The sequence below is a fragment of the Syngnathus leptorhynchus genome, chromosome 13 (genome assembly GCF_054491065.1).
Source record: "Syngnathus leptorhynchus isolate UIUO chromosome 13, UIUO_Slep, whole genome shotgun sequence".
NCBI classification, from domain to species: domain Eukaryota; kingdom Metazoa; phylum Chordata; class Actinopteri; order Syngnathiformes; family Syngnathidae; genus Syngnathus; species Syngnathus leptorhynchus.
Window position 1 is genome coordinate 7,002,501 of NC_141207.1, and position 25,486 is coordinate 7,027,986.

The window sequence follows — 25,486 nt, forward strand, 5'->3', positions numbered from 1 at the left end:
AATATACATACATACACACATACAAATAAATATACATACATACATACATACATACATACATACACACATGTACACACATACATACACATACATAAACATACATACACATACATACATCCATACATAGGACGTTTGTTTTGAACTTTCACATAATAGTCAAGAAATTGTTCAAAGTCAAGTTTGCCCAAGGCTTACCTGGAATATGCTGGAACCGTAAGGTGTCCGCCACGCGTTCAGCAGGTTGTCTTTGCCTGTGCTCACAAACCATTTGCCTGCAGGAGATATGCACATTAGGTCCAAACTAACGCAACACTGATAAAACGGGACCTTTGGGGGCTCACCGCAATAGGCGAACTTAAGGGAGAGCACGCAGCTCTCGTGAAGGTGCAGCTGGTACTTGTCGGGCTTGGACACGTGCAGGACTTCCACGTTGCTGCTCTCCATCCCCACCGCCAGCCACTCGCCCGTCGGACAGTAACCCAGCGAGAAGATCTGCCGAAGGCAACGTGGACATTTTGACACGGGTGCACTGTGAAGTCTGCCTAGCGACAAGCGATGTCGCGCTCGGCTACCTGTGAGGTGAAGTCGTGCTGCTGCAGCTGGCGTCCCTCCCTCAGGTCCCAGCAGCGCACCGTGTTGTCCAGTCCTCCCGTCCACAGCTTGGTGCCGTCGTTGGAGATGTCGATGCAGCTCGCTCCGTCCGTGTGGCCCTGGAACTGTCTGTGGCGACAGACAACTTCATCAGCCAGATATTAAAAAGATATGAACAATAATATTCTCCAGTGTGTTCACGCTACCTGACGAGCGTCTGGTTGTGCAGGTCCCAGACGACGATGTTCCCGTCGCTGCAGCAGGAGAAGCACACCTTGTTGTCGGGCGAGATGGCCAGGGCGTAGCAGGCGGGCGCCGACGACGTCAGCTCGGCTTTGATGCGAGGGGTGGGCGTGGCCAAGTCCCAGATGGACAGCGTGCTGGCCTCGCCGCCCACGATCAGCGTGCGCCCGTCTGACAGCAGCTTGCAAGAGCGGATGTAGTTGTCACGGTTCTGATTGGATGAGAGATGGAGAGGTTTGAATTGAAAAATGAAAAACACTTTCAAAAATCGGATAGGTGGATCGTAAAGCGACTGAAGAGGACGGACCAGGCAGTCGAGCTGCGCCATGGGACTCTTGCTGCCCGGCTGGCTGATGTCCCAGACCTTGACGCAGCCTTTGCCCCCCGTGTAGACGTGGCGCGTGGAGGTGCTGATGGTGACGGCGCACACCACCTCGCCGTGGCTCAGGCTGTGGATCTGCCGCGCGTGGCGAGGGATGCCCGGGCCCAGCAGCGCGTCGGGAGGAAAGGGCACCGGCTGCATCTGACCGTCTGCGCTCACGTGGAACGAATAAGCCCTGTGCCAAGAGGACAAAAGGGGGGGGGGGGGGCATAGTCATATTTTTGGAATACAAGGAGTCAAGAAATAAAACCATGTGCGGTGTGATGAAACTTACGGTTTGCCAGATGCAGCTGACTGCAGGCTGGCGGGCAAGCCGGGCACTCTCATGTGTGGGTGTGGAGATTCGTAACCCACCTGTGTAGCAAAACAAGTGACAAAGCTGAAAAGTTAGGTTGATGAGTTGAGGAGCTTCATTTGACAAGAGTGGTGCTTTGCTGCCATCTTGTGGTATCTATGAGCAATCATAAACAGTTTTTGAGGAGGCATTGAATGACAAGTGCTCACCACTGGGGAGCGCCCGTAGCCTGCCGCCGCCGCCGCAGCAGCTGCTGCTGCCGCCGCGCCGTTCATCTGCGGTGAAACCAGGTGGAGGCCGGCGCCGTAGGCCGCCGCCCCAGCCAGGTCCCCGTTGACGCCGGGAGGGGGCAGGCCGAAAGCCCCCGGGGGGTACGCTCCCTGCACGACCAAGGGGTTCCTCAGACCCAGAGCTGTTGGGGGAAAGAGCTGAGGTTATCTCACATGATTCAATAACACTGCTCCAGCTTTCCACAGAGAGTGAGACAAGCGCTAGAACACGAGTGCCCCCTGCTGGCCGTTGTGCGGTACCTCCCCCGCAGAGACGGTTGACAGCAGCAGTAAGTGTGCGCTTGTGTTAAAAAGTGCTGACAGGAGATGACAGGAGCAAAGAGCCCGACGCGCCATCGATGGATGCTCATTATGAAGCAGTCAAGCAAGTCTCCTAATCTCACCGTTTATTCAATCTTGGCCCACAGTCGCTTATTAAAAGCGTCCAGTTGGCGGTCGGCTGGAGAGGGGTGGGCTGGGGGGGGGGGGGGGGGGTAGAGATGGCCGCCACCCATAATAATGACTGCAGTTGATGCATGTGTAACATCGATGCCAGCAAACAGCCAATTATATTGGGCGGGCCAAAAGTACGTTTCAAATTAACGTGTTTGTCTTTTATAGGGTCCACAAATAAGGGTAAATCATTCATTGAGCGAAAGGTAGAATAGTGGTTTTAAACAACAGAAGGATGCAAATAAAATAAAAAAAAAGAGAGAGAAGAAAAAAAACCTCGACTCACCTAGCGGGTCAACACCAGGCTTGCCAGGGATGGGCCTGAATTGTGGCGGTCCACTCGGTCCTGGGGTATTGGACTCTTGCGACATCGGCGTGCCTGGCTTCATACCCGGAGTGCTGGACTTCTCTCGCTAGAAGAAGAAAATAGAGTCAAAGATTTTGGTAGGAGCCACGTGATTGGCTGGCAACCAGTCCAGGGCCACGCCCCGTTGTCCTTACCTGCGCAGATTCCTTGCCACGCGACGGTGACGCGGCGCTGCTGGAGGATGCCAGCGAGGTGGGGCTAGCCTGCGGGGGGCCTTCCTTGCGGGAGGGTGCCATTTTGTCCAAGCCGTTCTCCCTGGATGAGTAGGACTGCACGCTGCGGGGTGACGACGGGTCCTGGTGGTTTATCGGAGAAGATGGATGTTTAGCACACCGGGTGGGGAGACCACATTGTTGACACATTTAAAAAGACGATGAAATGCGCAAACCTCGTCAACCACCAAGTTGTCATCGCTTTTATCTGCATCGCTGCCCTGTACAAGGAGAGTAAAAAACAAAAAGTCAATAAAACACTTGCAACAAAATAGCGACGTGTGACTCACATAGTCCGTCATGAACTCTTTCTCGTCAGCTTTCCTCTTCTTGCCGTTGCTGAGGTAGTCTGCGGGGCGACCTTTGTCCCCGTTGGACAGAGAGCTCTGCGGACGGATGGACAGACGGAAGCAAAGAATGGCCGGTGAAAGAGGAGAGGATGTTAAGAGTGAGAGGTGAGAGTGATCGCAATCAGTCTTGAAAAAAACTGCACACACGCAAAATGACCCGGAAAAATAGATCACGCGGCATCACTCGTTTATCTCGCCACAGTTTTGCTATTCCGAGCTGATCAAATAATGTCTGAATGAATTATATAACCAGACGATTCAAAGGGGATAAATTCTTCAAAATGGACTTTTAATGGCTTGCATACAAATAGTCGAGGGTCGGCACATCCATCAAGCGTGAAATTAAACAAGCAAGTTAATCTTTTGTTGCGGTTTTTTTTTTTTTTCTCGCTCTTATATTAGTCAGGCAAAAAAATATATATAACAAGCTTCATGTTGTGATTCTGAAAATGAAAAAGTCTTCCCGAGATCGTGAAATGCTTTGTACTCACCGGGCCTGCTTCCCGATCTGTTTCCAGGCAGAGGTGGTGATGGGTACACACACAAAAAAAAAGTACACAAAAAAGGAAAGGTTAAAAAAAAAAAAAAGTGTTTTTACTCAACATTTGTATAGACTAGCACAATCTGGATTCCTTCACCTCTGTGATGCTCGGCGGCCGCGGCGGCAGCAGCGGCGGCCTCCAGGTGAGCCCTCTCGTCCTTGGCGGCCAGCTGAGCCCCCAGAACCCCCGACAGGGCCAGCAGCCCGGACCCTCCGCCCAGCGCCAAGCCCGGGTGAGTCAGTCCCGACGGGTGCGGGCCCACCGGGAGACCCTGTGCGTGTTGCGAGAGGTGCTGAGCCTGAAGTTGCTGCTGTAAAAGGGGGAAGAAAGACACGCTGTGACATTGGCGCTTCTTTTTAACCGGAGCAGGAAAGCAGGAAGTGCAGTGGGAGAAATGCACAAGTCAGGGCAGCGGGCCTAACGGGACTCATACTTGCATGTGTAATGTGAATGGGACAATTTAAAGTCCAATGGCAGCGAGCTAAAAGTGCGCTGGGGCCTAAAAGGATGCCTCATTCCTAATTTTGAAAAAAGTAGAGAAAAAGGAGGGAAAAAAAATAAACGGGAGGATAAGGTACACACGCTATGAGGCAGAGGGGGGAGCCCACGTACCCCTATGGAAGCATTTAACTCCCCCATGGTCACCTGTTTGGCGCGCTCCATAGCTTGGACCACCTGTTGCTGGTGCTGCGGGGCGGAGCAACAAAAAAGGCAAAGGTCACTCAGAGGACTCGGAGGCCGTGCTGGCACGTATTAATATTAATTGTGGATTGATTAGCATCAGGTTCTCTGTTCCCTGTGTGTGTGTATATGTGTGTATACGCATGTGTGTGTGTCTCACCTCCTGTGACAGGAATGGGATGAGTTGAGCACAGATCACATTAAGCCGTTTGGCAATCTCCGTCTAAAGGTGGTGGGGGGGAGAAAAACGATTTGATGAATAATCACACACAAACGCTAAAACACACACACACACACACATACATACACAGACGCTGTGACCTGCTTCTCCCCCAGACCCGTGTGGTAAATATTTCAGCCGCTTACATCTGGTCCATGCAAATGGAATCTTTGCCAGGGAGTTGGACTAAAATATTCATGGTGAGCATCTGCTGTGGCCGCAGCCAGCCCACACACACATACACACACACACACACACGCTCTCCAACACACAATCATGGCGGTTTGAGAAAAAGATTCCCAATCTTGTGTGCGTTCCTCAGATGTTTGCATATGCGTTCACATTCTGTGGGCTTGCGTGTGTGTGTGCGTTTCATGCCGCGGGTCAATTGCTCCTACTGAGGGTGTGTGTGAGCGCACGAGTGTGTCTAACTGCTCTACTCCACAGCCAACTCTTCTTCCTCCTCCTCATCCTCCCATCTCTCTCTCTCTCTCTCTCTCTCTCAATCTCATTAGGTGTGTTTACGCAATGACAACATAGTAAAAACTACAACATACAAATAACATACTAAGATTCAGCAATAATCCAAAAGAATGTTTCAATTTGTTTGACAGTGCATGGATGTGACAACAATATTTGGATATTTGTATTTTTAATTAGTGTAGGACAAAAAGGACTAATTGGGCAAATGTCAGTTGATACTGCACCAAAAAAAAACTGTTTGCAATTCATTTCAAAATGCGTTAACTAATTTGAGCAATTAACTATTATTAGCAATATAAATGAGCAAGGCCAATTGCTACTTACTTTTTCCAAATAAAAATATGTATAAAAAACAAAACATTTCACGTTATAGTTTGAATTGAACTTGCTTTCCTAATTGAACAAGCGAACTCAATTATGTTTTCCATCATATTCTAATTGAGCCGCACCTGCGTAGCATGAATAATAACATTGTGAGGACGACGTCTGCCTTTGCCAAAGCTACTTTCTAGCCTTGAAAAACAACCGTTGCCGTGGAAACCCACAAACAACATTGCCTTGAATGGGCTTTTAGTTAAAAATAGTCTGGCGAAAAAAAAAAAAAAACAATCCCTCTGTTTATTCCAAGTCGGCCTCCTTCTGTTCCTCCCCTGCCGATATTATTGATTAGCGTAACAGGCTTCGGTGCACACGCGCGCGCGCACACACACACACGCACACACATTTAACATCAAGGCCGTTAGGGCCGGTAATGATATGCATGCAGAGATCATGACAACATCATTATGGCTGCAGGCTGTTTGTCTAGATGACAGCCAGCCAGCCTGCGCTGCTGAGGTGTGTGCGTGTACACACACTCGTACACATGCAGCCATTTCTACACGTGAACACAACCCCATTCGCTCCTAAGTGATTTATTGACGCCGGACTGAACTTCCACCCCCCCCCTTTCTTCTTGCTGCACACTTTCACTCTCACCCACACAGCCAACAATCCTCTCGCTCTTTTTCTCTCTCTCTCTGCGTGCCCACCTACACCCCTGCCCACCCTCCTCCCAATCCATCAGCCCCAGCATCCCTCGGCCCCGCCTGCCCAGGGGAGACACAATGATTTCTTGTTAGAGAACTCCAACTACTAAATGACATCTTCAGGGGGGGAGGAAAGGAAAGGAGCAACGGTAGAGGATGAAGAGGGTGGGGGGTAGAGGGAAAAGAGGTTGTGAGAGAGTGTGTGTGTGTGTGGGGGTGAGGAAGTGTGACAATGAGGGAAGGACGTGGGAGGGCGAGGAGGAATAGATGGAGAAAAGGAGGCGGGGGAGGAAAATCGACATTGCGGTGAAGACTCTGGGTGGGGGGTGGGGGGGAGATTCTGTGACATGTCAAAAGTGAAACGATTGAGATGGTGAAATGAACGAGGGGGGGGGGCGGGTAGAGAGAGAAGGAGTAGACAGCAGGAAGGCAGTGACCTGATTTAAAGTGAAATCCAGCATGGATTGTATACGTCTGCCAGGAAGGGAAGATAAAGAGGAAATCAAAAGCCACGCTGGATGCAGAAAAAAATGAAGAATTGGAAGGGGAAAAAAACCCATTAAGAGACAAAAGAAATGACTGGAGAGAAAATGATGAGGAGGGAACTTCTCGGTGGGTGAACGATTTGAAGAAAGAGAAAATGGGAGCTGTTGCTCACCTGTTTGTGCATTTCGATGTTCAGGCCGTAGGACATCTCGTAATACTGCAACACACGCAAATGTGAAGTTCAATCACAGGGAGACACGTCGGGCACTCACAAATGAATCTCAGAAGTGAGCGAGGAAAGAATATTGTCGGGCCGCTGCGATAATCACGTCTAATTTGAGCCATTTGAACTTTTTGACTCCTCCGAGGAGCAAAGGAGAGTGGAGAGCCAGGTGCCTTCTCATTCGCTCGCTCACTCTGCATTTTCCAGTCGATGCCTGGCAAAGTGACAGGCTGACATTTGCTTTCCAGAGAGGAGATTGGCAAGTCGGAGCGCCAGGATGCGAGGAGAGGAGATGGGCAGGGGTTGTCTTCTCTCGGCAGACATCTTTCTTGGCACAGCGCGTAGGTGTGTGCGTGCATGTGTTGTTGTTGTTTGTCTGCGGCGCCGTAAAAGATGCCTTTCCTGGCAGCTGGCAGCTCCACTTGACAGTTGGCGTGCCAAGTTTTGCCTGTTGCTTAGCAACACCCAAACTCCCCCCCAAAAATCAGCCGCCAGGAGAGGAGACCTCGCCAACTCCACCCCCCCCCCCCCCCCCCCTCTTTCTTAGCGAGAGCCAAACCTTCAACCTCCATCCCGCCGCCCCCACACACATCCATACACAATTCCCAACTCGGTGCCAGGAATGCCACATCGCATTTTTTGGCGGGGCCCGAGTGTGTTCTTGGCAGCCGGCGCGGGTTCAGCTGTGGTGGCGAGATGGCGGGCAGAATTCCCAAATATTCACACAGCGCTAATGGTAGCGCTGCGGCGCGGCCAAGTGGAGGCGCACACTAACCTCCATATTGTGCACGCCTCATTTGTTTGAAGATCAACATTGCCGCACTTTGGGAGTTCTTTGAGCAATTGTGGGCGTGGCCTCACTTATTACATTTGTTTGGCCGCACTTGCTTCATGACGGCATTCATCGCTAATCAATTTTGCCCGGTTGAGCAAGTAGCTCAGATTACAATGGAATTTTTTTTTTTTGGGATTTTATAAGTAAATTACACTTCCAGCCTAATTTAGTGACATTAACACATTTCACATCATTTCACAGGCACGGTGGAAAGAAATGTAGTTGCTATTTAACTGATTGGCCGTGCTTTGGCTCACTTTATACCGCCACTTTAATCGAGAGACAAATTGAGTCTTGAAACTATTCATGCACTGGACTAAAAAAAAAAAAATCAAGGTGAGCATAAAAGGAGTGTTGATGATGAAACCCGGCAAATTCTCACTGGAAAGAGTCAAAATGTTGGCAGTATAAAGGTGCAGTGTTTGTTTTGCGCAGAATCCCATTTAAGTGTGATAGAGCGTGTGTGTGTGTGTGTGTGTGTGTGTGTGTGTGTGTGTGTGTGTGTGTGTGTGTGTGTGTGGTCTTGCGTGTGGGTGTTTAGCAGCTGTTAGCAGATGAAAAGGACCCAGACGACTTGGCTCACCATAACGTAGTGTCTCTGGATCTCCGTCTTCTCGGTGGCCAGTTTCTCACATTCCAACTTCAAACTACAATGAAACGACAAGGGGGTGGGGGGGGGCAGATGTTAACATCTAAAGTTTGGATTGCACTCCAAAAAAATGCACATAGTCGGTCATATCTTTAAGAGAATATACAATCTGCATTTCCTCCACCCTCTAAAAAGGCTACCCATGTCTCTAATTACACTCTTGTGTGCCCATGAATTGAGACCACACACACACACACACACACACACACACACACACACACACACACACACACACACACACACACACACACACACACACACACACACACACACACACACACACACACACACACACACACACACACACACACACACACACACACACACACACACACACACACACACACACACACACACACACACACACACACACACACACACACAGCGCAGATGAGGCAGCCAAACAGCTCTCCCATGTGTCCCATATCTTTGTGTCTGTGTCGCCACACGGCCCAACAGGTCCCTCCTGTCACCTAAAATTGGAAAATGCTTTTGGCCACACAGGACACACACACACACGTAATTCTCTTCTGCGTCGCATATAACGTGCACACACACACATGTGCCTTGTCGCTCTTGCAGCCTCCCTCCTCCCCAGGGAGACAGTATTTGGGCCTTCGTTTACACTGATTTGTTTGCAGGCGGCAAATAGATTGATGGGTGGGGGGTGGGGTGGGGGGGCGCCTGCACTCGTGTTGACGATGTGTGTCTTGTGGGCAGGTTGCGTGGCAGAGGAAAATTAGAATATGATTAATACGGCAACGTTGCCCCCACCCCGGCTGCAACAGGTAATTTATCATGGCCAGCCCGGGGAAGAGAAGAGAAGGGAAGGGAAGAGAGGGAGCCAAGCTGCAGAAGAAGAAGTGGAGGAGGCACTGAATAGGTCTGGGGAGGGGGGGGGGGGGGGAATAAACCCCTCTAATGCCACCTCCTTCACCTTATAGATATTACAGTGCAATTGCCTCTTGGCTCAAGTGTGCACTGTGTGGGTGTGTGTGCACGAGCTACCGCACCCTCTTGTGTTAGATAAAAATCGTTAAGGTTCTCGCTTGGACAAAGAAAAAGAACCCCTGAAAAAACATGCAAACTCCACACACAATTGGCCAGATTTGGGATTCGAACCAGTGAGACGCTTGTGTTAACCACTTTATCGCCAATCTGGGTTTTTAGATTAAAGGAGTGCAACTTTTAAGAATAATTACGGAATTCCTTTTCCCATCACTAAAGACGTGCAGACACGCTGGATGAAATTGCACATATTTGAATAACATTGTGATGTTCAAACTACCACGACTTTTTTCTTTTTTTTTTGTATGACAGCCATTTGATGAGAACCGCATTCGATGTAGATTTTTCATCCGTTTGCTACAAATGATGGCCTTCAAGGTTGAAAATGAGCACGTGCTTATTGTGAAGCGAGCATCACAGCTGGAGGAAGGATGGAAAGAGAAAAAAAAGTGGAGGAGAGTGCTGGGCAGGAAGTGGGGAATGATTGCTTGTCATAATTAGGCTTGAGCTGGGCGCCATTTAGAGATGATGGGAGGGGCACGAGCATGAAAGGGGGGGGGGGGGGACGTGCGCGTGTGTCAACTCTGCCTGTCGGTGACAGAAGATAAGGTGATCGGCTGAATGCGCGACAAATCTGCAGCCCGTCGCTTTTCAGACAGCTCTTGCCGCTGTTGCCTTGCTGATGAACAAACTCGCACGCACACATCAGTCAAATCCAAAGAAGCGCTACATTAGCGAGAACGCTGCATTTAATAGGCAACACACACACACACACAAAGAGGGTCAAAATGAAGCAACCTGAAGCATCTAATTAAGATGCTGCACTTTAAGAAGGTGTCGTTAAAATCACCAGCCTTGGTTTTCAGTACTTTCATTTTCGCTAGCATGCCACGGTGGATCGAAAAAAAGGTGCGCGGCGCAAAGATGCTAACTTTGCAAACAAGCATCATCTCATTTCACTTTCTAATTATGGGAATGATAGCACTCCTAAATAGGTGTCGCTTGACGGATTGCTTTGGCGACGGACGCGGCCACTTAAACGCTATTTAAACGGTTTCGGTTGCACGTTTCTTTTAAAAAGGGTGTAAACCGTCTTTGCGGTTAAAAAGATATCAGTCGGCACTAAGTCCTATCGATCGTGACATCGGCGTAATGGCGCACGCACACGATGGAACCGTTTAGGCTGCCGCTCTGCAGCTTTGCGACTGTTCACTTTACATCTCATTAAGTATTGATCAACCGTCCCTTGCAAATCCGCCGGGGGAGGGTTAAAAAAAAAAAAAAATCAACAGCTCACACACACTGAGAACAGGAGCCCACCCAACTTGCTTGTGTACACTTTCATCATCTTTCAAGGGTGTGCACAACACACACGCACACACGCACACACACACACACTGAAGGATAGCTCTTGTCACATAACAGCAGCAGCAGGCCAAGCGAACTTGTATCTGTCATCACACTCATTGCAAGGCCACACACACTCTCTCACTCACACAAGCAAAAAAACTACAAACCTCCAACAATCTCTCTCGCAACCACAATGTCACCATAGTGAGTTGATAAAATCAAATGTTTACACACTTTGTGTGTGTGTGTGTGTGTGTGTGTGTGTGTGTGTCACTTACCATTACGAATCAGCTTTTCCTTTTTCCCCCCTCACATCAATTGTCAAGGTCACCTGACACACTTCGGCAGCGTGTGTGTGTTGTAACTATGGTCTAGTGTGCGCGCAAAGACAAGTTGAAGGGCTCGAAAGACGAGTGGTCGCATGTTAGCGGTGATTGAAGAGCTCCAATGCAGACCACACACACGCACGCACGCCGACATTCACTTAGCAGCCCTGTGCATGTGTGTATGCAAATGTGTGTCAAAAGAATTGCAGTAATTAAAGCTCCCTTGCCTCAGTCTGTTGATTACAGGCTGTTTTGTTAACGTACATGAGCTCACACACACACACACACACAAAAAATCAGAGCTGCTGACCCACACTGAAGACTTTAATTAGGCGTTGTGTCCTTTGGGTTTCCTACTAATCTTCCTCGTGGCTACATACCTTCCACGCCGCCGTAGGCCGGCAAACATTTGTATTTGTGCACGTAGCCCGCCAAAGCACACACACACGGAGAGCGACCCGCCACACACGCGGTTGTAGCTCATCAGTGCTAATCCCTTCCCCTCCATCTCTTTCCTGCCGTCTAATCCAACATCTATCGGAATCCAGCTACCGTCGCCTAGGCCAAAATACACACATAAGCTCAGCTATTTCCAACCCGGCGTCTATTTGTGTGCGCTGATAATTGGGGAGCCCTGCACGTGTGTGTGTGTGTGTGTGTGTGTGTGTGTGTTTCAAGCACATACATCATCACCGAGTGTGCGGGCAAACACACCAGCAGTGAGGAAAAAGTCTACGAGTGTTTTTCTTTCATCACTGGGCCATTCCTGCAAGTGACCGCACGAGGACGTGGTCACGATGACGTCGGCAAATGATCATCTTTTGCAACCGGGGATGACTCAAGTATCGTTCACAAGTAACCCGGCTGGGATTTGGGGCTTGGTAATAAATTAATCTCAATTAATTGCTTTTTAAATGGGTGTGTCAACATGATTACAGTTTACAACAGCGGTTCTGAGGAAGTTGTGTGCCAATGAAACCCAAAGTTGCGTTACATTACGAAGAAACAAAACACAGTTCTATGGAACCTTCCTCAGCGATTTTATTGTGCCCTTTTTGAAACAACTAAGAAGCCACAAGGTGGCGTCAAAGCACTCAAAATAGGAAAGTAGTAATTGGTGTTTTTTTTCCCCCACACAAAATTTCTACGACTTTGTCACTGCTCTCTTAAAACGAGCGCCATCCTACTTTGCAAAAATAATTCGCAGGGATGTCAAAATGATGACACGCTGCATTTCACTGTTGGCGTGCCAAAGGAACAGGTTCCGAACCACCTGCCAGATTAAACATCCAAGCCAGCAGTGAAAGGAATTTGCACGGCACAATCCCTTTCCATGTCCGTGGCCGCAAGTATGCGTCAAGTCAGACGAGGTTTAGGTTTTTCCATTGCATATTCTTACTGGAAATCTTCAAATGGAATCTGCAGCAGACCCAATTGGAATCTTTTCACTTGACTTCTTGTGTATTTAGCGAGGCGCGTTTGGCACGGGGGGCACTGAAAGGATGCCAGGAGAGCAATCATCAGCTGCGCCTTGAACGATTTGTTTGTCAAGATCAACGACAAACGCTTCAAACAGTGAACGCAAATATTTTTCCCTGAACAATATGGCGCTAACCTGAGCTTACCCTCTTGTTTCTCCGGGTAAATATTTTTCACCGAGCGAGTCTGAGATGAAAAAAAAAAAAAGTGACTACGTTCATCCGAGTGACTGATGAGAATTTAAATCAATTCAGCAAAATGGAATTTTTCATCAATTCGCCGACAAGGCTCGTTCTGAACACTCTGGCGGCATCTCTGACAACACATTGCATTAAAGACACAAAGACAGCGGCACAAGAACACCCCTACACACACACACACACACACACACACACACAAAGCTGCAGTAGCCGTGGGGGTTAGAAGACTGGAGATAGGGGAGAGTGCACAAAAGAAGTTTGAAGTGGGACAGAAAAAAAAAAAAAGAGGGCGGGGATGGGATACTGGCCAGCTAAATCAAAGCAGGATGAGAGGAGGATAAGAAAAAGGGGGGGTGGGGTTGGCGGGGGGGGGGGGGGGGGGGGGGGGGAACAGCTAAGCCCAAATGCTTCATTTGAAAGAACAACACACATTAGCTTGATTCAAGCTACCTGTGGTACTGGGTCTGCAGGAACTGGAACTCCTCCTTGATACGGTCCAGAGTCTCGGGATACGTCAGCTTGAGTGACTGGGGGGTCCCCGAGGCCGCGGCAGCTGCGGCCGCCGCTGCCACCACGGAGGCCGAAGACCCCGGGGGTGGCTGGAGAGGTGCCTGTGGAAAACCGAGACACATCGAAAATTACTGACATGTGACACGGGTTCAACGTGATGCATGGCGGTCTGTCCGTCTGTTTAGTGTCACAGCCAACGCTGCCAGATGTGACATGGAGCGCATGAGAGTCTTAGCCAAATGAGCACTCATTGTTTTATTGCTGGTCCAAGATGGGGAAAGGAGACAAAAAAAAAAAAAAAAAAGCCTAGCGGGTGGGGAGGGGATCCCGGCGCGCTCGGCTCTCTTCTCTGCAGGGTCCGGAGCAATTAGGAGGCTACAAGCAGAAGAGTAATGCTGCAGGACAAGCAGACAAAAGAAGGCTGCGCGTTGGACTGCAAGGGTGGCGGGGAGGGGAGGGGGGGTTAAGGAGGGGGGCTTTCCCCGTCTTTCTGTCTATTTGACTCTGCGTCAACAACACAGAGCTAGCTCACTGGCCCACAGGGGATGGAGCGTTCTCAAGATCGGAGGCGGTCAAGTAGTACATTGAAGTTAGCACTTGAGAATTGAACAACAATCTTGTGTCTATAAATAGAAGGCGCCAAAAAAGGGGATATTCTAATAATCCCACAATGAACAATAATTATTTTATTAAATAAAATGATACATTACAGAAATATACAATTAAAAGACATTTAACAGTTGCTAAATAAAAATAAAAATATTTTGTTACCACTGCTAAATGGATGAAATGTTTGAAACGGGATGGAAAATGGCCTTCAAATATTTCTCTTTCTTTACCATTACTTTCTATTTCCAGTGTAAACTAATGGAGGTGAAACTTATTTGGTCGTCCAAATCAATTCGGCCAGCAGCCTTTTAAAGTGGAGCCTTCTGCTTTACATTGCAAAGCGCAAATCAATTCCAAAATAATTTCTGCTCAATGACAGCACGGGGAAATATTCTAGCTCGTCGCCACTCCAGAATTTCTCAATTCCTACACGATACAGTTTTTGTCCCCAGGTTGATTTTGGAGGTCACTCACGACATCAGCAACTTTTCCCCAGTTTGTCTGCGGGCGTTCGTATGTTGACGTCCACGTGAAACATGAATCATCGAGTAGTCACGTTTGTCCGGTCACATGAAGACATCTCCGTCGGCAGATTTCTCTTCAGATGCGGCCAACAGAAACACTCAAATCCTGTTCCGTCCCATTATAGCATCGGAATATCGACGGCGAGTCAACTCTGATGACGGCGACGACGCCTTTGAAAATATGTTTCTTTTCACATCTGAGCGCGGCCGCGGCACACATCAGCAGCGCATTAGCTTTAATTAACGGCAACATCACTCAACCGAGATGCCAAAAAGCACGGAGGGGCTTGGCTGGCGAGGGGGGGATGAAAGCTGTAAAAAAAAAAAAACTAGCATGTTGACATGACAGCCACGTAGCGTGCCAATGACACCGACAGAAGCTATAGAAAGTCTAGACACCCCATACCAGATTGGAGTGCTATGAAACCAGTGCTGTTGATCATAATCTGAACAATTTATTTTGAGAGGAAAAAAAAGATGTGTTTGCATAAGTGTGCACACCCTCTAAAAAAACTGGATTAATTCTTCATATTCAAACTCATGTTAAGCGGGGGTTAGCACACAGCTGAAGCATCAATGATAAACCCCACATGAAGTTCAGATGTTCGAGTATGATTTTTTTTATCTTTTCATTGCTGCAGTCACATCTTAGAGCCATAACCATGGCCTGCAAAATGCTTCCATAGCATTAAGCTCTTTGAAAAGGTCACATGGGAGTACTAAATGACGACGGAGAACCCGGTTGCCAGCGTGACCGTGTTGGGGGGGAAAAAAGCTGACGCGGCAGAACCAGAAAATAAAATCAGAGACTTTTCCTGCTGATTAAACAAACCACAACTCTCCAAAAGCAATCCGACGAGAGGCCAACAGCGTCAATGGAGCGCATGTGACAACAATCGTCGTCGTCTTCACGCGTCATTGTGCTAAAACGGAAACAAGCCTGATCTTACAAAATAGCGACTTAAAATGTCTGAAGGAGGTCAGGAAAAAGTCGAAATAAGCGAAAGGAGGGGTGACGACCGGCGACCCAGAAAGTTGGAATGGGAACGTTCTGAAAGGAGAAACAAGCCGCTCTTAATCTGCCGGACTGATTCCTACCTAGATGCATACTGACACAGACACACACATACACACACAGGCCAATTAACCCAGAGAGGTGAAAAGTCACTTAGGCCTTTTCATGGGAGGATGCACGGATGGTGAAGGTGGAGCGTCTCGTCTTACTCTCATTTAAACAACTACCTTCCTTCTTTCCTTCCCATATTTGTCTCTAGAGCGAGAGTGTCCTTGACACGTTGGATGATTTTTTTCCTGATTATTTTTAATGATTTTTTTTAAATTATTCATCCCACATGTTTTTTCTTTGAATTTTTTTTTTTTTTTGGGCATTTTACTAATGATCTTTTTTTTCTTTCACAGCCTGGAGTAACATCTGTCATCATGTGTTGGGCTCTCTTATCTCACTCATGCAAAGCAATTTTGTCCATATCGGCACGATTACAAAATAATAATGGCAAGTCGATACACAGTCAATATTTAGATATTTTATAATTGAATTGATTTCATTTATTTTGGGTAACATTGCATCTGACTAGAAGCTTTCCAATCTTAGCAAATGATCCAAAACAAGGAGTGTTATTGTTATTTTATGAAATGGAAAAAATACGTAGAATCCAAAACGCATGGCTCCAGAGACAAAAAGAGCAAGGCGTTCAAACGAAAGCACTTGTTGTGGAGTCTGCCAACAGTGTGGTCGTGCCCGCTGTTTTCATTTGAGTTGCCTTCACACCGCAGGCAACAAAACCACAATGACCTCACATCCTCGCCCGCCGAGCAGACAACACGCCCACACGGGCCACCTTAGACAGCGGATGCGTACAAGATGCCGCTTCCCGCAACTTTTTACGAGCACATGTGCGTTTTATTGCCTTCACATGAGCGGCCTTGGCGTGGACCAAATGAAAAATCGGCAATCACGCATCTCCGCCGTCATGTATAAAATGGAGCCGCGGCAGTTATCACGAGGCCGCCGTGGCTGCAATTTGACGTTTGCTGAAAAGATTCCTTTCATGTACTTTCTTCAAAAGCCTAACGACCAGAAACGTTTTTTTTGTGAACAGACATGGCATTCTTTTTTGCACATGCAAATGTGCTTTGACATGCTTGGGCTGAGAAACAAAACACCCGCAAACCATCAAAGACTGTCCACAACCACAAAACGTCTTTGGCGATCAGAGCTGCTCGACAACTTTGGTCTTCTCTGCAGTGCGCCCGGCCAATTTTTACTCCGGGCCTGCGCCGCAGAAAGATTTTAATCTCGGTTGCAAAGGGTTGCAAACTGTTTTTCATGTCGCAAAGACATTTTCAACACGAGAAAGCAAAAAGTCAAACCGATTGCAATAGCATCACTCTACTTGGCTTCCATCTGAAGAAACATGCGGCTAATCTCTCAATGGCTTCAGCTCTTGGAGGGGAGGGGCAGGCGGCGAGGCACCTGTTTCATTAGCAACATTTTTTCTCCACCCCCCCCCCACTTTTTCTTCACCGCCCTATTTCTCCCGTAAGCCTCCTTATTCAAATTTCCCCGCTGTCAGCCCAAATTAGCAGATAGCCACGGTTAGCCTGTCAGCCGCCTTAATTGCTGGAGGTGCCTTCTTTTATTAGGTAACCCCTTGCCCCTCCCCTCGGCTCGTTTGCCAATTCTCCCGAGACGCACCTAAGCGTGCGCGTAAAGTAGCAGAGATCCCTTCAGCCTCGTTTCCTTCATTTTCTCCCGCGCTCTTTCTTTGCCCTCTAACTACCGGCTGAGCAAAAAAAAAAAAAACAAAAAAAAAAAAAGGCGAGCTGCTGATCGATGGCCGCGCTCACGCGTGGGCAGCCGCCATGATAAAGAGCTCGAGTAAAACGGGCCTAAAGGCAGCGCGCTAGTGCTGCGGCAACTAACCCACTAACCAGCTCGATATTAGAATGGAAAAAAAAAAAGTGGAAAAAAGATGAACTTCTTGCAGTTCTTCCCATCGTCTTGGCAAAAATCTTGCACGACTTCAATCTCCAAGCTGACTTACCGAACTGAGGCAGTTTGTGAACAAAGCCTGAGCGACAAAACAAGCTTTTTCGACAAAACTCGCTCGAGACAAAGCAGAAGCCGGTCAAAAGGTCACCCGCAAATCCATTTCAACTGCATCAATTTCAAAATCCAAGATGGGGGGGGGGGACCAAGACACAAATGTCTCCTGTCTGAGTCTGTCACAATAAAAAGCAAAAAACGCAGCAGTTCATATGTTAGTATCAGTCTGACAAAAAGCACTATAACTCCATTTTACTACTCTTTATTGACATTTAAAGCTTGAATTGAATTTATTATTATCGTGTGTTTTTTTGGCAACTTCGACTCACCCCACTGCCGCCGACGCCGGACCGTGACACAGAAATGTCCGGAGACAGTCTTTATAGATCGGTGTGGTTCCGCAAGTACCAAAATAAGACGCTTTGGGTTGAGAATAGAGGTTAGCCGCACTAGCTTAGGCTATTTCCAGCCGCGGTTAGTCTTAAAAATATTCATAGCAGCAAGACCACGAGAGTTCTGGTGAGAACCAGGGTAGCAGCATCAAGTCAAGCACCGTTTTCATCACCAAAATGTTATGCCTAATACACGAACGAGTGGTGCGTGCTAATAAAAACGTAATTCAAATAAATACTGAAAATCGAAAGCTCCAGTACACGGGATTGACGGAACAGGAATCGGACCTACTGACTGACTGCGTTTACTGAGAAAAGCATTTATATTAAAAAAAACACAAAAAAACAGGGTCAACGCTTTCACAACGAGCTCCGCCGCAGACTGCGCCTCTCGCCCTGGGATGCCTGCCCATACATTAAGATGTGGTTTGGAAGCTCTCGCAAGAACACAGCAAGGAGAGGCTGGATGAGAGGGATTGGGTTTGCAGCGTAAACCGCAGAGCCGCAGTCTGCCTGCTGCCCTGCCTTCCTGCAGGCCTTTTCACTACGTGCACAGCTGCCGGCGGTCACAAGATCACGGCAGAGGAAGTGCAAAGGGGGGGGCGGGGGGGGGATACGAGGCCGATAAAGACATACGACGACGCTTCAAATCCGGCCAGCTTTGCGTTTCAACTTGTTTGTTTTTCCACCTGCAAATTCCCATTTGCATGTTTAATCTGCGCGGGACACGAAAGTCAAAACAGCGTCGGCGGTGGCCTGGGGATGAGGGTTAGGCAAATGAGTGGGTCCTTAATTGATACTTGACGCGGCGAGAGCACCAGTGTTTATGTATTTCAGTCTGCTCAAAAGCCCTCCACCTAACTTGATTGACACAAATTAAAAGGCTGCTACATCTCTCATGGAAAAAAAAAAAAAAAAACATTGTCCCTTAAGTGGTAGAACTGCTCGTCATGGGATGGAGCTACTGTCAAAATTACTCTCTTGTATCCTTACATATTGGCTGTGGAAAAAAAAAATGACTGAAAGAGTTTGGTAATTATTCTTACAGGGTAACAATAGTGTGAATCAGATTCACAAACTCCTTACAAAGAAAAATATTTTCCCGTGTGGGTTTTCTACAGTGCTTCTCCTCATTGAGGGGTCGCAGAGGACTGGCATATACTGTTTATGGACAATCAGACATACTATAGATAATCAAGAAACCTAATGGGAAGGTTTTTCGCATGCAACAGGAAGCTGTAGTGGGGAAAAAAGCCACACGGGCATTGGGGGACACACACATGCAAAACCAGAACCGCAAACATGTGGGGTGGACATGCTAACCACTAGCTTAAGCAAACTATAGCAAAGTTGTACTGTTGAACTGGCTTTTATATACAGAAGATTCCGAGAAGTAGAACTGTCCAGTATAAATACTGATCTTCGAAAGCATCAAGCTCACACAGAAATGGCAGAAGGAGCTTAAATGGCCACAGTTTGGATATTAATCTCCAATCATCTTGCCTTTCTGTTGTTGCTAGGAAGTTACAATCAATTCTATGCCTATGTTAGCATGCTATGCTAACAGTTGGCTTTTAATCAGTGGTATAACAACTACACGCAATAAGATGACAATATGGTGCGGGCTACACGATTTGATTACTCAGTCAAGTAATGGTAACAATATCATGCTAATATATTTGGGCTTTATGTGCAATACAAATACAAAATATGCATGACCATTGTAGGGGGGGTTACATAAATTATGTTGACCTAATGATGTTTATGTAATTGTGTCAGCTCATAGAGGCGCTGTCCTGTAAGCTAGCTTAGTAAACACAGTGATCTTTATTAAGTGTGAAATGATCTCAAACTTTAGACATTCTCTTTCTAGTTCATGTAGAAAAACAATCAGAGCAAAACCCCACAATAAAGACAAATAGCCATGATCAAAATACATGAAATCTACAGTACAGCAAGACAGCAAAAACCGAACCGCGATATGACGCGGCATATCTTTACTATCCTTTTTGACACCTTATAAAGCGGTTGTATCGCTATTTACGGTTTCCGGTCACTCCAAACATGACTTAAAAGTGTGTGCGGGGGGGGGGGGGGGGGGGGTACTTGCGGATGTGTCAACAAGCAGAGTTGACTCGCCTCTATTGCGCTCAACCATCAGCGCAAAAGGGCAAACACACGCACTCTTCATCTCCATCATCCCTCCACTCCACTACTGCGTGGAATTAACGCTCTAGCGACCCGTGTCTGTGGTCGAGGAAGCCCCCCCCCTCCCTAAGTCTGCAAAGTTGCCTTCACTGGTCCACCGGTCTGCAGATAACAAACGAGCCTGACCTTTATCGTGCACCTCAACAAAAACGAGTACCCGGAAATGGTGCATCTCCGATAAGCGTTGAATGGACACTTCCTACTCACCGGTGCTCGGTTTTGAGGGAACATTCTGCCCGCCAAACGTGCGTTTGTCTCCGTACGGTTATTGTCCTTCTTGTCCCCCCCGGCGAGACGTAAAAGCTGCGTCGAGGATTACGAGGAGCTCTTCTTTCTTCTTCTTCTTCTTATTTATTTTTTTAGTGGCACATTTGTCACAGAAGCTGTTCTTAGAGCTCTCTCATTCCTCACTTTTCCTTTGTTCTGCCTACCGCGGCTCTCTCGGTGCGCCGCCGCGCCGCTCTCGACGCGTGAGGGCCGGGGCAGGAGGAGCAAGGTCCTGCTTGGAAGCCTTCCACGCGGGGTCCCTCTCCACTCAAGTCTCCGAAAACTTGATGATAGGTCCGGCAGCTTGTGCGATATCGGGTGGCCTTGCACTCCCCTCGCTCTCTCTCTCTCTCTCGCTCTTTCTCGCTCTTTCTCTTTCTTGGCGAAGAGGAGGAGGAGCGGCTCGCAGACGGACACACAACACAACAGCAGCACATTGAATGCAGCCGCAGCCTCTTTTGTCTCCCTCGTTGGCCTGCACTCCTTTCACACAACACTCCCACTCCCTCTCTCTCTCTCTCTCTCTCTCTCTCTCTCTCTCTCTCTCTCTCTCTCTCTCTCTCTCTCTCTCTCTCTCTCTCTCTCTCTCTCTCTCTCTCTCTCTCTCTCTCTCTCTCTCTCTCTCTCTCTCTCTCTCTCTCTCTCTCTCTCTCTCTCTCTCTCTCTCTCTCTCTCTCTCTACCCCTTCTCTCTCTCTCTCTCTCTCATCCTCAATGGGACACAACATATGAGTTCTTCAGGGGGGGGGGGGGTGAATACACCCCCACACACGCTTCCATAGTTTGTTCTAAATATTACGTCGAGGATACACGTGCTATTCGTGTCGTTATTTCACACCAAAAGGGCCAACTTTTTACTTAATTGGGTTTACATAAATGCGATTCAGATGAGTGTGCGTAATTAAAAAACACGTTTATTTTAAACGGGACGGAGGGGAGTGGGGGGGGGGGACGAGGCTCCGTGGAATTGTTCTCAGTAGTGATTGAATGAAAATCTCCACGTGGGGCTCGGCCTCGGCGCTTCTAGAACGAGCCAATCGGAGTCGGGCGAGCCCACGTGGGGAACAGGCTGTCCCGTCGCTGATTGGAGCGCCGAGATCCCGCACGTCAATCAAAGAGGACAAGAAGGGAGGGGGTGCGCTTGAGTTCACCCCCTTGTTGGCGGCGAGGGGGGCGGTGCTTGGCGGTGTGGCTGCTTGTATATTGAGATTCGGCGGTTTTCCGCTTTTCTCGCCACAAGCTTGACGCTGCTTTGTTGAACATCTTACAATTTGGTCCATTTTTGGCGTGGAGATAAGACTGAAAGATGTGCATCATCATCAACAACATCACCGCCCCCCTTTTCTTGTGTTTTGCTAATCACCACCTCAAGGGAAGGATTGGAAGGGCCCACTGGTGATAATGTAGCAAACACACACGCACACACGCAATCGTGATGTCTTCATTGTTGCAGACTGGAACACGAGAATTATTTCAGCCAAGAAGGAAATAAATTGTAGAAAATTGGTATTCTGGTGGCAAGACCCCTTTAGCGGGGCTCATAATTAGAGAGAGAGATATTGAAAAAGCAATTTCTGACAGTGGAAATCACAACCTGCCAGAGGTGGAGTTGGAAAATATAGATGTGTGCATGTGTTTGTGTGTGTGTGTGGCTACAACTATGCGTGTGAGAGTGTGGGGGGGGGGGCGATGGAGGAGAGGGAGGAGGAAGAGAATAAAGGATGAAGGACAGCAGGGGGGATGCTGAGAAAGACGAGTCAGTGGGGGGGTTTAGTGCACATCAGCGATGGAAAAAAAAAGTGTGTGTGAGGGAATGGAAGAGGAAGAAAGGCGAGGTGATGGTGGAAGAAAAAAAAAATTGGTAAAAAGGACACATTTTATTGCCTTTTTTTTTTTTTAATCCCCTGCTGAATTTTAATGCACAGCATCGCCAATTGCTGCATCACATTTATTAGAATAAAGTCAAAGAGGAGAAATGTGACACATGGGAAGTGGCTTCGTGTGGTTGGTGAGCAGCGGGGGGGTGCACAGGAAGAATCGCATGGTGGCGGTCGTGGGTGAGAGGGAAAGCAAAAATAATATAGATGATAGCAGAAGATAAGTGAAGGACACACACTGTATATTGCTATTGGCAGGTTGGATGAAGGTGTATGTGTTGGCCGGGCTCCAGCGGTTAAATAGGTTTCTCTTCTTCAAAGTCGAGCCAACAATGGCAAAGGACACTTTGGGTTTTAGCTGTCCCGTGTGAGATTGTAAAAGCACGAGGGTCTTTTTTGCGGCGCACGTATGCCGAGTGTGAGTAAACACATGTTCGGCCGCATACTGGTCAAAACAATGGAAGGGAGGAGGAGAAGGAGGAGGAGGAGAAGAGCCCTACATACCTTCATAATCACAAGTTGAAGCGCAGGAATGCGGGGCGCACAAGGGGAGGGCTTTGAACGAGGCCAGTTTGATTCCCACCGCCGACCTCCGCAGATGACTTCATCAGTATGATATGAACAATAAACATGGAGGTGTCATGGTGAGACTGACTTAAATGAGTTTCACTCGATAGGTGAGTCATTTAACCCTTGCGGATACGAATATAAGCTACATGTTGATTTTGACGTTTTAGTGCAGCAAACATAAAGCAAAAAAAAAAAACATGTAACCCTCGTCCATTAAATTACAAGTCACATCCTCAATGGAGGTTCCGCTGTATATACATGTTTGTACAAGTTACAAGCAGGAAGAACAGAGCTGAGATTCAAACCCAGAACCTCAGAACAATGAGGCCGACATGCACAAAAAAAATATTGGATTTAATTACTGGTTGGGTGGTTGAGTCTCGCGGTTCACATCATGGAATCTTCTCGAACGGTCTCTCGAATTTGCTCAAATACTTTGTGTGCCACATATAAGCCTGGAAAAGAAACACAGAGAGGAAAAAATGGGCAATATGTTATAACTTTGGTCATATGTATACAATATACACGTGGCCAGTGGCAACGTAAGATGGCCGCCAACAGTGAGTAAGTGCACTCCGTAGCTAGTACGCCGCTGCTGCCGCCGCCGCATTTCCCCAGTGCCCGAGAAAGGGTCAAGAATGGCAGGAAGACAAGGCCAGAGCGCTGTTAGGAGCCCCCTCCCTGCCCCTCCCCCTCACTAATCTACACCTCCCCCCATTCATCCCCACTCCCACCATCGCTGTCCCTCATCAGACAAGCTGGGTGTCAGAGCAGAGACGGCGCAGTGATTTATTGGTCTCAGATCCTCGGGGACACAACCTCAACCCCACCCTTATGTGAGCCACTACTCACACACACACACACACACACACACACACATATACACGTCATGCAGCATCCGCCCCCTCCCCTCTCTCATTGCATGGCCCCTTGGGGAAAAGAAGGGGGTAATGACCCACATCAGCAGCAACGCGTACACACACACACACACACAGACGCACACACACACAGGCAAATACAAATAAATACCCCCAGTGACACACACACATGCATGCCCACATGAAACAGACGCATACACGCCCACGGCCATGTGAATGAGGGTCCTCAGGAATTCCAGTGGAGGCGCCTTAATGTTGTTCTCCACGCTCCACGTGATAAGACACTTCATTTCAATGACGTTTATTCATAATTTCATTCTTTTTTTTTCTTTTCTCCGGAACCAGACTCGTCACAAGGGCGGGATGAACTTTTTTTTTTTCCATGAAACGAAACAATAGAATGATACGCCTCAGTCTTCCAAAAGAAGAATGGCCTTGAGCGTCAAAGCTGCGCCCAAACACAATACAAGCAATCCAGAACAAAGTCACAACTAATTATAAAAAATAATTCACTCAAGGTGTGCTTTGGCTTTGTTTTTTTGTATGGTTGGGACCATTTGCAATATAGCGCCCATTTGAACACCTGGAAAATATGAAAATGAACCCAATTTGGTGGCTTTACACCAAAATGGCAGATTGACACACCAACCAAATTTCATTTTTGCTAAGTGAAAGTGGCTTTGGTTCAAATAAAAGCATTGACTTGCAAATGCATCTAACAGCACTCGGCAGGTGGGCAGATTTAATAAAAACAAAATGATAGATAGATAGATAGATAGATAGATAGATAGATAGATAGATAGATAGATAGATAGATAGATAGATAGATAGATAGATAGATAGATAGATAGATAGATAGATAGATAGATAGAAAGGTAGGTAGGTAGGTAGGTAGGTAGGTAGGTAGGTAGATAGATAGATAGATAGATAGATAGATAGATAGATAGATAGATAGATAGATAGATAGATAGATAGATAGATAGATAGATAGATAGATAGATAGATAGATAGATAGGCCACTATTTGATGAGCTTGGGTGGCAATTAATTTATGAGATTACATGTAAATGTATTTTGTAAGTGGATAACGATTTTTGCCCCAACCTGTCTGTAATTGTTGCTAGTTGCTAGGAAAAAGTAGTATGTAGTTCAGATTAGTAACGTAAGAATACAAACGGGAAACGTCAATAAATAACTCCACAAACGTCAAATAAAGCGTTTGCTGATTTATGATTCATTTACCTGCAAAAAGGGGATGAAAGTTGCTTTTGTTGACGAGCGAAAAAACACTGTTAGTTGCTAACGAGGTACTTTTAATTACGCTCGTTGTTTTGCGACACTTTACATCCCAAGGAGCCCATTTACGTCAGCAGACTGTAATTGCACACAAGCGCCACACGACGTCGCTAAAGCACCAGCCAAGCACCCATCCCATACAGTTCAATGTGGCGCTGACATTTTCCTCGTTTAATAAGGAGCATATTGATGAAACCGTGTGTATGTTTATGTGTTGCTATGAAGATGTGAGCCACATGGACTCTTCCCCCAACACACAGGCACACATGAAGCCTCGAGGGGCTATGTTGACTAAAATAGCTCAGCAGTTATAGTCGTAAAAGCAAATTAAAGCTTGGCTCGTACCTTCATTGCAGCCCAGGGAATTTGAATGCTGAACAGAATTCATGCAAACACATTTATTTCCATATTTTGGGAGTGTGTGGGTGTGTGCATGAAATTTTCGTAGAGTCGATGCTGCTAATCAAAATGTGGAACTATTTGTATCCTCTTATATTACAGAAACCTGAGTTTATTGTCACAGTCTATCACAATAAACTTAATGAAGCATTCAATTAACCAATTCTTTAATGATGCATTTTGTGTATGATTAGGTGAAGTCAACATTGTTAAAAAACA

The 25,486-nt window shown here is 47.3% G+C and overlaps 1 protein-coding gene across 6 annotated transcripts in view; it reads right to left on the minus strand.

Moving 5' to 3' along the window:
* tle2a (TLE family member 2, transcriptional corepressor a) overlaps positions 1-24,938 on the minus strand; it is a 25,812-nt gene extending 874 nt beyond the window's left edge. Inside the window, exons 1-23 of one of the 6 annotated variants that reach the window (XM_085928211.1) lie at positions 24,815-24,938; positions 23,058-23,150; positions 22,630-22,727; positions 20,932-21,640; positions 20,190-20,775; positions 13,123-13,283; positions 8,244-8,307; positions 6,775-6,819; positions 4,546-4,608; positions 4,350-4,391; positions 3,801-4,014; positions 3,654-3,670; positions 3,103-3,198; positions 2,989-3,033; positions 2,735-2,896; positions 2,520-2,646; positions 1,721-1,923; positions 1,491-1,570; positions 1,142-1,391; positions 798-1,045; positions 573-720; positions 342-492; positions 196-272 (exon numbers count right to left, since the gene is read on the minus strand). In XM_085928211.1, the coding sequence (XP_085784337.1) occupies positions 196-272; positions 342-492; positions 573-720; positions 798-1,045; positions 1,142-1,391; positions 1,491-1,570; positions 1,721-1,923; positions 2,520-2,646; positions 2,735-2,896; positions 2,989-3,033; positions 3,103-3,198; positions 3,654-3,670; positions 3,801-4,014; positions 4,350-4,391; positions 4,546-4,608; positions 6,775-6,819; positions 8,244-8,307; positions 13,123-13,283; positions 20,190-20,213 (2,217 nt within the window). In that variant the 5' untranslated portion in view covers positions 20,214-20,775; positions 20,932-21,640; positions 22,630-22,727; positions 23,058-23,150; positions 24,815-24,938. Of the gene's footprint in view, positions 1-195; positions 273-341; positions 493-572; positions 721-797; positions 1,046-1,141; positions 1,392-1,490; positions 1,571-1,720; positions 1,924-2,519; positions 2,647-2,734; positions 2,897-2,988; positions 3,034-3,102; positions 3,199-3,653; positions 3,671-3,800; positions 4,015-4,286; positions 4,392-4,545; positions 4,609-6,774; positions 6,820-8,243; positions 8,308-13,122; positions 13,284-20,189; positions 20,790-20,931; positions 21,641-22,629; positions 22,728-23,057; positions 23,151-24,814 lie in introns of those variants that run through there. The other 5 variants (XM_085928210.1, XM_085928207.1, XM_085928209.1 and 2 more) reach the window with 5 other exon arrangements.
* Positions 24,939-25,486: the final 548 nt, after the last annotated feature.